This window comes from Hyperolius riggenbachi, chromosome 3, assembly GCF_040937935.1.
Source record: "Hyperolius riggenbachi isolate aHypRig1 chromosome 3, aHypRig1.pri, whole genome shotgun sequence".
In the NCBI taxonomy this organism is placed as follows: Eukaryota; Metazoa; Chordata; class Amphibia; order Anura; family Hyperoliidae; genus Hyperolius; species Hyperolius riggenbachi.
The window spans coordinates 434,964,885-434,977,032 of NC_090648.1; the positions used below are offsets into that span (position 1 = coordinate 434,964,885).

The 12,148-nt window shown below is 44.3% G+C and overlaps 1 protein-coding gene across 1 annotated transcript in view; it reads right to left on the reverse strand.

Annotated features, from left to right (window-relative positions):
- Positions 1–11,537: 11,537 nt before the first annotated feature.
- Positions 11,538–12,148, reverse strand: part of BMAL2 (basic helix-loop-helix ARNT like 2) — a 127,452-nt gene continuing 126,841 nt past the window's right edge. Inside the window, exon 16 of the mRNA XM_068277653.1 lies at positions 11,538–11,900. Coding sequence (XP_068133754.1) covers positions 11,776–11,900 — 125 coding nt within the window. The 3' untranslated portion in view covers positions 11,538–11,775. The remainder of the gene's footprint in view (positions 11,901–12,148) is intronic.

Genomic DNA, 12,148 nt, shown 5'->3' on the forward strand with positions numbered 1-12,148 from the left:
ACAGGACAGAAGGAAAACAGAGAGAAATGCACCCTGTATGTATTTAGAGAGTTTAGCCTGTCTAATTTCCCCTCATCTATGACTACTCACCAGTGTAATTTGATCTCTCAGCTGTGTCAGCTCAGGAATCTCCACTGCGACGGCAGAGCAACTAATTTCTATACACAGGATGTTAACAATATGTCTGCTTCCATGAAAACAGGAAGTAGACACACTGCAGATTTATTACATGATTTGTATCAGCTTTAACAAAGAAATATTTTTCTATAAAGGTTATTATGTTGTTGCGTATCTTTTGGAGCAGCGAGAATGTTCTGAGTTCAGGTTCACTTTAACTGTTTGAATGCTGTTCTGCGACAATTTTTTTTGTGGTAGATTTTATGCTGTAAATAATCTTTTAGAGCAAATAAGAAATGCGGAGTTGAAATTGTAATAATTACAGCATTTCCTTTTCCAGCTCTGTGAAACTGTGTTGTCGCAAATGAGCTGGAATTTCTCTTTAAATTTTGAACCCTGCAGTTCTAATGGTTACTGAGACATTCTATGCAAGCTTTGCTTTTATACGTAGGGATCAAAGTCTATGTTATGCTTTATTTGCAGTGAAGATTAACCAACTGCAAGCAATGAGAACTTGGCATATTCTATTTTATACAAATACAGCATGTCACAATGAACACAGCATGTCACAATGATAGGATATCTCTACTTGTACAGACAGAGGGCAGCAATAAAGACCTGCACATTTCAGTGACTCAGGAGAGCTGAACCTGTCTTAGTTTTCAAATAAAGCCATGAATGTGATTGTCAGCTAATATGTTCCTTTTCTTTGCAGTCCTTGATTAAAAAACAACAACAACGGTATCCGAAGGGTGAGTTTCTGCAAGATCCATAGCAACCATTCACTTACAGCAGCTTGGTTGCTACGGGTAACACAGATGGTTTTGAAGAATAAGGCCTGTCCTGTCTGTGTTCTTCAACTTGCCAAAGTCAAGAATGGCATCTAATCAAAACTCTTTTTCACAGGCTCAATGAGCAAGTTATCAGCCTTTACACCTGTTTTTTTCATATCCTTTACTAGTCAGTTGAGATGGACAATGAGAAGCTAAAAATTACAGCTTTGTTTGCAAAGTGTACGCAGCTTAAAGAGAACCCGAGGTGGGTTTGAAGAATATTATCTGCATACAGAGGCTGGATCTGCCTATACAGACCAGCCTCTGTTGCTATCCCAAACCCCCCTAAGGTCCCCCTGCACTCTGCAATCCCTCATAAATCACAGCCACGCTGCTGACAAACAGCTTGTCAGAGCTGGCTGTGTTTATCTCTATAGTGTCAGTCTGCTGCTCTCCCCGCCTCCTGCAGAACTCCAGTCCCCGCCTGCATCCCTTCCCTCCCTGCTGATTGGAGGGAAGGGACGGGGGCAGGGACCTGAGCTATGCAGGAGGCGGGGGAGCAGCTGAGACTGACACTACAGATGTAAACACAGCCTCACAGCACAGCTGTGATTTATGAGGGATTGCAGAGTGCAGGGGGACCTTAGTGAGGTTTGGGATAGCAACAGAGGCTGGGCTGTATAGGCAGATCCAGCCTCTGTATGCAGATAACATTCTTTAAACACACCTCGGGTTCTCTATAAGGTTCATACACACATCAAATTTTTTTATCTGCAAATGTCTGGCCAATGTTACCACTTGCATGTAGTATGAGCGCATACCGACACAATCTGCTCATAGTATTACCACAGTGGTAAAATTGGCCCGGAGGCGGAGCTACGCATCACATGACCGGCAGTGTTGAGGAGACGCGAGGAGGCGAGGCAGCATGCGTATCAGCGGCTATCCGGGACCGCTAAAGACCTTTGTTATATGCACATAATCTCCTACTCTTGTGAGTGTACCCTTGAATTTTAATACATTTATATTAAATGATTTTACACTATTGGAGCTTTTTTGAGTTTGCAGACTGGTGACGTGACGATTAGCTGCATCAGTCCCCGTGTTGGCTATACATCCATACCCCCGGATTGATTGGAGGCTGTCTGGGTGAGTGCGGACACACAGGGGGAGTGTGTCATTGCACTAGGTGCTGGGTTTAGTCGCACTTAAGAGATGATGGGCATCTATTGATTTATTGGATTACGCTATGTCCTTTATTTCTTTTCTTTCATGACGTGTCGGCTGGATATTGTGGAGTTGGTCTAGTTTCCTGGACTTTTGATTGCCTAAATACAATGTTTTTTTGTACAGCCTATAGAGTCACATTTATGTGCGTTTTCGTGGGTTTGTGGCATGTGATTCAAATGAGTCCGCTCCCTGCCTAAGAGAATTAGGTGGTACAGATAAAAAGCACTTACCTTTCATGTGATATGTAGAAGTGATGGAAATGGTAAAAGACAATGGACCAGATGTGCAAAATCCAAGTACACAGCATACACTAGCTAACCATTTGCCAGTCATCACTGTGTCCTGATATGACCCAGGTGATGACTGCAGCCCTCATAACAGGGGATGCTACTTTATAGCAATGGATTTTATATGGGAAGATTTTTTTATATGGAAGATTGTTCTTTACAAAAGCGATGGCTGCAGTCTCTGCTAATTTTATTAATCAAGTGTGAAGCAGTTTAACCACTTAAGGACCAGGGGATTTCTGAGTCATCTGTGCTGCGTGAGCTCTCCAGCCCGCAGCACAGATCGTGATTATGGCAGGACGATCAGACTTACCGCCCCCCTTTTCCCCCACTGTGCAGCAGCGCCGTATTGATGTAAACAGCGGGGATTTCTTCCCCGCGAGTTTACAATTAGCCTGCGAGCCGCGATCGGAGGCTCGCAGACTGTTCACAGAGACACCCTCCGTGAACTGACATGGAACGGCTGCTCGAACGAGCGGCCGTCTCCATGGAAACACCACTTCGACCTGCCGACGCCTATTGGCGTTAGGCGGTCGTTAAGTGGTTTTAAGCAACTGTCTAATATGCTGTTATAAAATAATTACATTGACTGTCCTTTTTTTGTCACTTTATGTCAGTGCTCAATAAACAGGACAACCAAAAGAATTCCAATATTCTAAGGTTTCGAGACCATGCAGGTCTCATCATCAAGAAAACATAACCAAAAAAAAAAAGATTAAACAAAAAAAAAAAAAAATCACTGGACCAAGAAAACTTGCTTCAACATGCGATTAAGGTCGCAGACGTGATGCGCACAGGTCCTACTGCTGTTCCATTGCTACCACCCTACACTCGCAAATGGCATTCTACATAGCCGTGGGCCGGATTTGCAACTGAGGAGTTTATACGTTCATAAGCTTTGGCGCCCTAATCTCTACCCCTTAACACAGGCCACACCTCTCTAGTCACACTCCCTTTTCTTATTTTCCTTTTCGTATTAAATAAAACCACACAAGGTAATGTAGATATTACCAAAGACAAGAAGCCAGATGTGCCCCTCCCTCTTCCTCATAAAGGTAGCCAGATGTGCCACCCTTCTCCCCCAATAGCCAGATGTGCCCCCCTTCTCCCCCAATAGTCAGATGTGCCCCTCCTTCTCCCCTTATAGTCAGGCGTACGTTAAAAAGGGGCGCTGGGAAAAAAGGGCGCGGGGTTTTAAACGATAAGCATGGATAACGTTTAAAAATGTATTGTACTGTATTTCGTTTAAAATTAATGTTTTATAAAGTTATAAATCATTAAATAATGTGCATTAAATCGGAAATTGTAAAAACGTTAATCTTTCGTTTAAATAGTGAAACGTATAATAACGTTTTAAAAAAAATTACTAAGTAACCCTCCCTGTACCTACCCCTAACCCCTAGACCCCCCTGTTGATGCCTAAACCTAAGACCCCCCCTGTTGGTGCCTAAGTAACCCTCCCTGTACCTACCCCTAACCCCTAGACCCCCCTGTTAGTGCCTAAACCTAAGACCCCCCTGTTGGTGCCTAAACCTAAGACCCCCCTGGTGGTGCCTAAACCTAAGACCCCCCTGTTGGTGCCTAAACCTAAGACCCCCCTGTTGGTGCCTAAACCTAAGACCCCCCTGTTGGTGCCTAAACCTAAGACCCCCCTGTGATAAGCATTAATAAAGTTTCAAAAACTTATTGTGCGGTTTTTTCGTTTAAAAATAATGTAAAAAAAGAAAAAAAATTGTACTGTTTTTCGTTTAAAAATAATGTTTGAAAAAAATATTGTACTGTTTTTCGTTTAAAAATAATATTAAAAAATGTATAAATCATTAAATAATGTGTAATCATGAGAAGCAGTAATAAAACATTAAGTCTCCGGGCGCCGCTTTTAAAACGTTATTTTTCTCCGGCGCCCTTTTTTCCTATCGGGCGCCCATTAAACGATATTTATTATGGGAGTGAATGGCGGCGCCCGATTTGTCCACTAGCCTCCTGCGCCCTTTTTTACTGTACCGTATAGTCAGATGTACCCCTGTATAGTCATATGAGCCCCCCTGTAGGTAGTCAGACGTGCCCCCCATACAGATAGTCAGATATGCGCAGCCCTCAGTCTATTATAGAAGTTAGTTCGTTCGTTTGTTCCTTCCCTCCCTTTGCAGAGTGGTGAGGTGAGTGGAGCATTAATGAGAAGTAATGGCCCGTACTCACGGGCTGCAAAAGTGGCCTGTCGCCAGCACACGTGAGCGTGTGCGCGACAGGCCGGCGACAGCTCGTCGCCAGGTCCCTCTGCGTACACACGCGGAAGAGGGACCAGCTCTGCGACGGAAGCTGTCGCCGACGTTCCTCCCCCGCCGCCGGAAGCGCCGTATTGTAGTAAGAGGTTGCTATCGCTAGCCCGCATACTCACGCGGACTAGCGACAGTTGCGGCGGCAACTGTCGCCAGGCGATTGACCATGCCAATCACCCGGCGACAGCAGCGACGAGCGACGGTTCGGGGTGCGCGCCCGTGCAACGGCCCATACTCACGGGCGACCTGTCGCCGCAACACGCGCGCGCCGCGTGTTGCGACGACAATTGTAGCCCGTGAGTATGGGCCATAACTCACCGGATACCAACACTCCAGTGTGACATCTCTCCACAGCAGTGCCACACGCCCAGCTTCATCTCCGCATGTACTGCTGCTTCACATGACGCCACTGTTACCAAGGAGAGAGGGGGGGCACTGCTGTGAAGAAATGTCACTCTGGGACCTGTTGAGTTTCTCCTCATTGTGAAAAGAAAGGGATGGGTCTCAACCTGGATTTAAGCCACAATGGCTGCGTTTATCAATCCATAGTTTTTATCAACTATGGATTAATAAACACAGCCATTGTGGCTTAACTCCACGTGGAGACCCAGTCATCCCTTTCTTTTCACAGTGAATCCTTGCACCTTGATAGGATCCAGGTGTAGACCGGTCGACTCCCTGGTGTGTATGAACACTACAGTTTGAACTTGGGTTGAGTCTTCTGTTCGTGTGGAGATTCTCCTCATTCTCTGCAGAGGAAGGGAGAGAAGTGGGGGCACATTGGGTGGCCAGTGAGCCGCCTTCCAGCCAGTAGCCGACTGCAGGCAGGAGCCTACAGTGCCTACTGGTAAATCCAGCCCTGGGTGGCCATATTTCAGCATCACATCAATACCCTCACTTTATTCAGCCACTGGGATAATTCATCCAGAGATAGGACTGGGCTGAAATTCAAAGATAACACTATTAAACAAGGCGCGTCCACCCTGATTATTTTAGAATGCATTACTTTAAGTGTTTTATCTCGGGCCTCTATCGTTTCTGCTGGATTAACAAGCTTCTCTGGTAGTTTTCTTGGCTCTGTCTCACAGCATTGGACTGCGATGAGAACATTTCATTAATCCCCTAAAAAAATGGCGGCTGTCCAAAGAGCACATTGTTACAAAAAGAGTTTACTTTAAGGTTTGTGTCCCTGCCTGGGTACACCTATTGTACAGCACAATGTCAGATGCCTGGGCAGGAGCAGGCAGGGGACAGACCTTGTGTCTGCTGTGACAAGGATGCAGGAACAGCGGGAGCTCTGTGAGGAATGTGTGACTATAGCATAACAAGGGGAGGGGAGCAGACAGGTCACTCAGTGGCTGACAGTTCTCATCATGTAAAACTAGCCTAAAGTGAGAGAAGAGCTGCCGCACCCAGATTGGGTTACCTTTTATCCTGGAGAGGATACAAAACAAAACACTGGTCTCCCATTCATTTCGAAAAGTGAAATTCAGAGTCTCGGTTCGGCGCCGACAGGGATTGGCTTATGCTGGATAGGTGTGCTTTCTGGTTGCTTGAGACTCATTGTTAAAAATAGGCCTAGCTAATACAGTACTATACCCTGCTCCATATACTGTACATACCATGACCTCTGTATTAAATGGTAAAATACAGTCAATGAAAGTATATTAACCTTGAAGAACCATGGAACCCAGTTCACTGCTGTGTGAATGCTTCACTTTCCCCTTCATTAGCTGTCCTTGCAGGAGTAGCAATAGGGAATGCAGCCCATGCTCTCACGGGGAGGAGGGGGCGGGGGGCCACGGCCCCCTCACCTCGGGCTCTCCCCTCCAGCATTGAATAAAGTGTATGCAGGCAGCGGCAGATACGTAACTTCCGTGCGCTCCAGCGCGGATGTTTCTCCCTCTATTGTCTGACGCGACTTCTTGTTTATCCAGGAAGTCGCGTCAGAAGCTAGAGAGAGGAACATCTGTGGAACGCACGGAAGGCATGTATCTGCCGCTGCCCCGCCACCTGCATACACTTTATTCAATGCTGGAGGGGAGCGCAGAGGGAGGCCCGCTCAGAATTTCTGCAGGGGGGCCCAGTGATTCCTAGTTACGCCCCTGGCTGTCCTCATTATTATCTGTATCCAAACTGCTCCTGATCGATCCTGTTGTCGGTATTATACTGTATTGTATTCCTTTCAGGAATCCCCCCCCCTTGAAAATCCTAGGTTTGCCCCTAGAGGGGGTGCATCACTGGCTATCTAAAGGGGGCACATCTGACTAAACGGGGGGCACATCTGACTAAACGGGGGGAAAGTGGGGCGCATCTGGCTATCTAAAGGGCAGCACGTTTGACTATTTAAAGGGGGGCACATCTGGCTATCTGAACCAGGGAAGGGGGCAGATTTGGCTATCTAAAAGGGGGAAAGGGGCAAATATGGCTATCTATATGGAAGGGGGCACATCTAGCTATCTATATAACATTTACTCCACTCATGATCACAAGCATATTCTGATGCATGGCCATTCTCATTTTGTCCAGAGGGGGTGCAAAAACTGTCTTTGCTCCCAACCCTAGCTCCACCTCTGCCACTGCAGCCTCAGCTTTCAGCTCTTGGCTGATAAAAGCAAAACCCAATGTTTCACTGCAGCACTTCCTTAATTATCCAGTCCAAGACTTTGCATCTGTAATGTTAAATTCTAATTTACTGCTTTAGGTCTCTTTCAGATGGGAGGCTGAGCTGAACACTTGCCAAGCAGTTCAGTATCCCGTCTGCCGCCCACCAGTGCAATGCAGGTGCAATTTAAAGGGAACCTGAAGTGAGAGGGATGTGGAAGCTGCCATATTTATTTCCTTTTAAACAATGCAGATTGCCTGGCTGTAATGCTGATCCTCTGCCTCTAATACTTGTAGCCATAGACCCTGAACAAGCATGCAGATGAAATGTTTCTGACAAGATTAGCTTCATGCTTTTTTCAGGTGTGTGATTCAGACTCTGCTGATGCCAACGTGTTCAGCAGGATAGCCAGGCAACAGGTATTGTTTAAAAGTAAATAAATTTGTCAGCCTCCATATCCCTCTCACTTCTGGTTCCCTTTAACGTCGTCAGCGGTAACCCTGAGTCTATCCTCCTTCTCCTAAAAATGACTTACAAAAATTGCTTACAAATCATTCATTAAACGCTAACAATTGGGATAGCAATTTGTAGTGGGTTCCAGGCCTAAAGGTTATTATGCTGTTGCTTATCATTTAGAGCAGAGAGGAAGTTCTGAGTTCAGGCCCACTTTAAATGCAGCAGGATTGCAGCGGTAGTAACACCACGCATGTCAATCGCTGATATCGGTGTTACAGGGCGGCAGAGGACCACGACACGTCATCTCACTCCATGGGGGGGCGCATGTCTAGCGGTACGGTAACAAGAGCCTGGCTGATGCAGGAGAGCAGCTGACAGGAGGAGAATTCTCCGCCCATGAGAAAGGGGTCATAGTAAAGCTGGATTCTGCTTTTGCTATAGGTGAAGCTCTAGAAAATGAAAGCTTCATTTGTAACAAGTATCTCTTTTTCAATGTTTTTTTGTAATAGTAAAATATTTGGTAGTAACAACATTAATACTTCAAGCTGCCGTATAGTAGAGCAACCACAAGATGTCACTGTCTGTAGAATGATGTGAAGATCTCTATGGTATTGTGATTTCCTGTATTCACTCAGTGTTCCTATAGGCTCTAAGTAAGCTGCATTTCCTGATGGTGTATGATTTATCTCTGCATAGGTCTCTTCAGTAAAAAGTTCTAACTTGTTATACTGGGCGCCTATCTGTGTGTACAGAACACTCTGCTTCATCAGTGGCTGGATAGTGTACTGGTTAAAGAGAACCCGAGGTGGGGTTCTCACAACGAAATCCCCATACAGAGGCTGGGTGTGCCCGCCTCAGGTTCTCTTTAAAGAGACACTGAAGCGAAAAAAAATATGATAATTATTTGTATATGTAGTACAGCTAAGAAATAAAGCATTAGGAACAGAGACATAAGTCTAATATTGTTTCCAGTACAGGAAGAGTTAAGAAACGCAAGTTATCTATGCAAAAGAGCCATTGAGCTCCACGACTTTCAAAATCGCAGAGAGCTCTACCTTCTGAAGCATGTTATCTCAACTGTCAGTCACTGTATTTTCTTTTTCTCTCCAGAGGATAGGTCAATAGTTCACAAAACTGCTCTGTAAAACATTTAGAATGCTGAGTAGTGTGTAAACTGCAAATATTAGAGGATAATGCAATGTTATAAAAAACACTATATAACTGAAAAAAAAATATGAGAATATTTTCTTTGCTATTAATGTTCTAGTAATTATCCGTACTACACAACCAATTAATTATATCATAATTTTTTTTTCGCTTCAGTGTCTCTTTAAGGGCATGACATGGGAGACCAGGGTTTGAATCCTGGCTAGGGTCAGTACCTATTCAGTAAAGAGTTTAAAGTGAACCTAAAGTCTGCCCCAAAAAATGAGATGAACTCACCTGGGGCTTCCCTCAGCCCCCTGCAGCCGATCGGTGCCCTCGCAGCTCCGCTCCGATGGTCCAGGAGGCCACAATAGCAGCATAGGGGGGCGATATACAGGCTGGGAACGCGAAGAATCACTCGCGTTCCCATGCCTGTCGGCCGGTGACGGCCAAACCGGAAGTGTTCGCCGGCGGGTCCTGGACCATCAGAGGGGAGCTGCGAGGGCACCGATCGGCTGCAGGGGGCTGAGGGAAGCCCCAGGTGAGTTCATCTCATTTTTGGGGCAGACTTTAGGTTCACTTTAAGGCAAGACTCCCTAACACTGCAAGGTGGCCTCTTGAGCGCACCCTTAGCGGCTGCAGCTCTTCAGCACTTTGAGTCTGACTCTGACAGAAGAAAAGTGCTATACAAATATTTGGATTATTATTAAATATAATATACAATTTTTGTAATTTTTTTTTATAGCAGAATCATACTATTTTCTTTAGATTGCTCAGGGAGGATGATTGCTGCATGATTCATGCCCAGCAAACTGGTTTTATTTTTGTTCAGACAATTGAAACCATTCATGCTGTTGCTGGTTAATTCCTTCAGTCACCTGGAACAGGCATGCAGCGAGGCCAAGGGACTGGCTAACATCTGAGACTGCAAGGGAACGGGGTCAGTCAGAGGGACAGAACAGGATTAATGTCACTGGTTATAAAGACAACAATTAGATTTTAATCATGAACTTCATTGTTGGGCACAGAACGAAGTTCAAGTTTTAAAACAGCTAAAGACTGCCACCTAGTGGAGCTTTAGGTTCCTGCAGAAGGAAGTTGCAAAGCAAACTGGCTTGCCAAGTGGGGATAGTCAATTGCATGCAAACAAGTCTAAGTTAATACGGGACTATGCAAATTCTGTATGCAAGTTATATTGCATTGACCTATCAAATTCCAGCTTGCTCCATTCAAGCTCCATCACTTTGTCATACTTCCCAGCTTTTTGAAATGAGAAAGAGGGCACTTTAACCACTTCACCACTGAGGGATTTCCCACCTGAGCAATTTTCACCTTTCAGCTCTCCTCCCTTTCATTTCCCAATAACTTTGTCACTACTTATCACAACAAGATGATCTATATCTTGTTTTTTTGCCACCAATTGGGCTTTCTATGCTAAGAATTATTTTACTCTAAATGCATTTTAATGGGAATAATAAAAAAGGAAAAATTCATTATTTCTTAGTTTTTGGCCATTATAGTTTTAAAATAAAACGTTCTACTGTGGATACAAGCCACATGTTTGATTTGCCCATTTGTCCCAGCTATTGCAACGTTTTAAAATATCTCCCTAGTACAATGTATAGTGCCAATATTTTATTTGGAAATAAAGGTGCATTTTTTCAGTTTTGCATCCATCATTAATTACACGCCAATTATTTAAAAAAAATAACAGTAAGATACCCTCTTTACATACATATTAAAAAAGTTCAGTCCCTAAGGTAACTCTGTATGTATTTTTTTTTTACTGTCATTTTTTATGCCAAAAAAAAAAAAAAAAAAAAAGGTTTTGGGTACTATGGGAGAATCTATATATTCAATATAATTGCACTGCTTCCCAATATTACACAATCAGAAACCTTTTGGGCTCGCCACACCTCTAGGTAGAGTCACTCCTAGTTAAATCATAAATACATTGTATGTGTAGGCGCTCCCACATAATAAAGTGACAAAGTTCCAATAATAATAATAAAAATAAGTCCTCCTCCTCCCAGAACGACTTAGATTTGATCCACTATTAACATGTGAAGTAATCGCTCATCAGATCTCAAGGCTGACCAATAACAGACCAGCAACCAGCGCTTAAAACATCCACCGATCTCCTCCCGAACTCAGCTCCTTGCCCAGACAAATCCTCGGAAAATCCAAACTTTTAAGTTATTTCAGGTATCCTTTAATATTATTATGTATTTATATACAATATGATCTCGATATAGTAAACTCTGATATAGTAAACTATCCAGGCCCCGGCCAAGCACCACTATAAGTATATGGGAGTAATACCTGGTATAGTAAACACCGATATAATAGAACTTCTGTTATAGTAAACCTGTTTTTTGGCCTGTGCGGTGTTCTCTATGCAGCTATAGGAGACCAATGAGCTTTGGTCACTAGGCAGGCTGGCAGCAAATTGTAGCCGGCTCGCTATATGTACATAGTATGTTATAATATTACCTCAAAATCACCAGCCAATGAGACCCTTGGTTCCTGTGTAAGCTGCTGCCTGATTACTGAGGGGATTGCCAGTCATCTATTACATGCTTATGCATGGCTGCAACACTACAGCATCATCCAGCCTTGTGAAAAATCACGCGACATCCAGCAGTCTTGTACAAGGAATGATTAGTTTAATAACAAGTATGAAAATATTTCGGTATAGTTTTTGTGCAATCTAGGTCTTCCTGCGTTGGTGCTCCCTGCAGTTAATGGAATCCTTTAAGTTTGTGTTTTTATTTTATTTTTTTGTTATAAAATACAAAAATAAATGACAAGTATGTCTGAACCTCAAGAGATTACAGTACGTTTTGGTTGTGCGTTTGAAGGCGATCAGGTGGTCAGCCCTGCTATAGAGTCCAGTGCATGTCGTTTAGGTCTCTGTTGTCACCCAGGCCGCCATCTGCTTCGAAAAAGTTCATAAGGGCGGCCATGGTGGTTTCGTCATTCTCGAAGTCCAGTGTGGCGCCGTCATCTAAGAAAGCAGAGAGACGGACACAGTGAATGAGTGAAACAGAGGAGACAGAGGCGTAGCAATAGGGGGTGCAGAGGTTGCGGCCGCATCAGGGCCCTTGGGCAAAGGGCCCTCCCTCAACTGCAGTATTAGCTCTCTATTGGTCCTGTGCTCATATTAATCACTTCTATAGACACTTTGAATAGTGGTAATCATTAACTAGCTGATCCCCATCCCCTTCTTGCACCTCTGACTCTGTGGTTGCCATT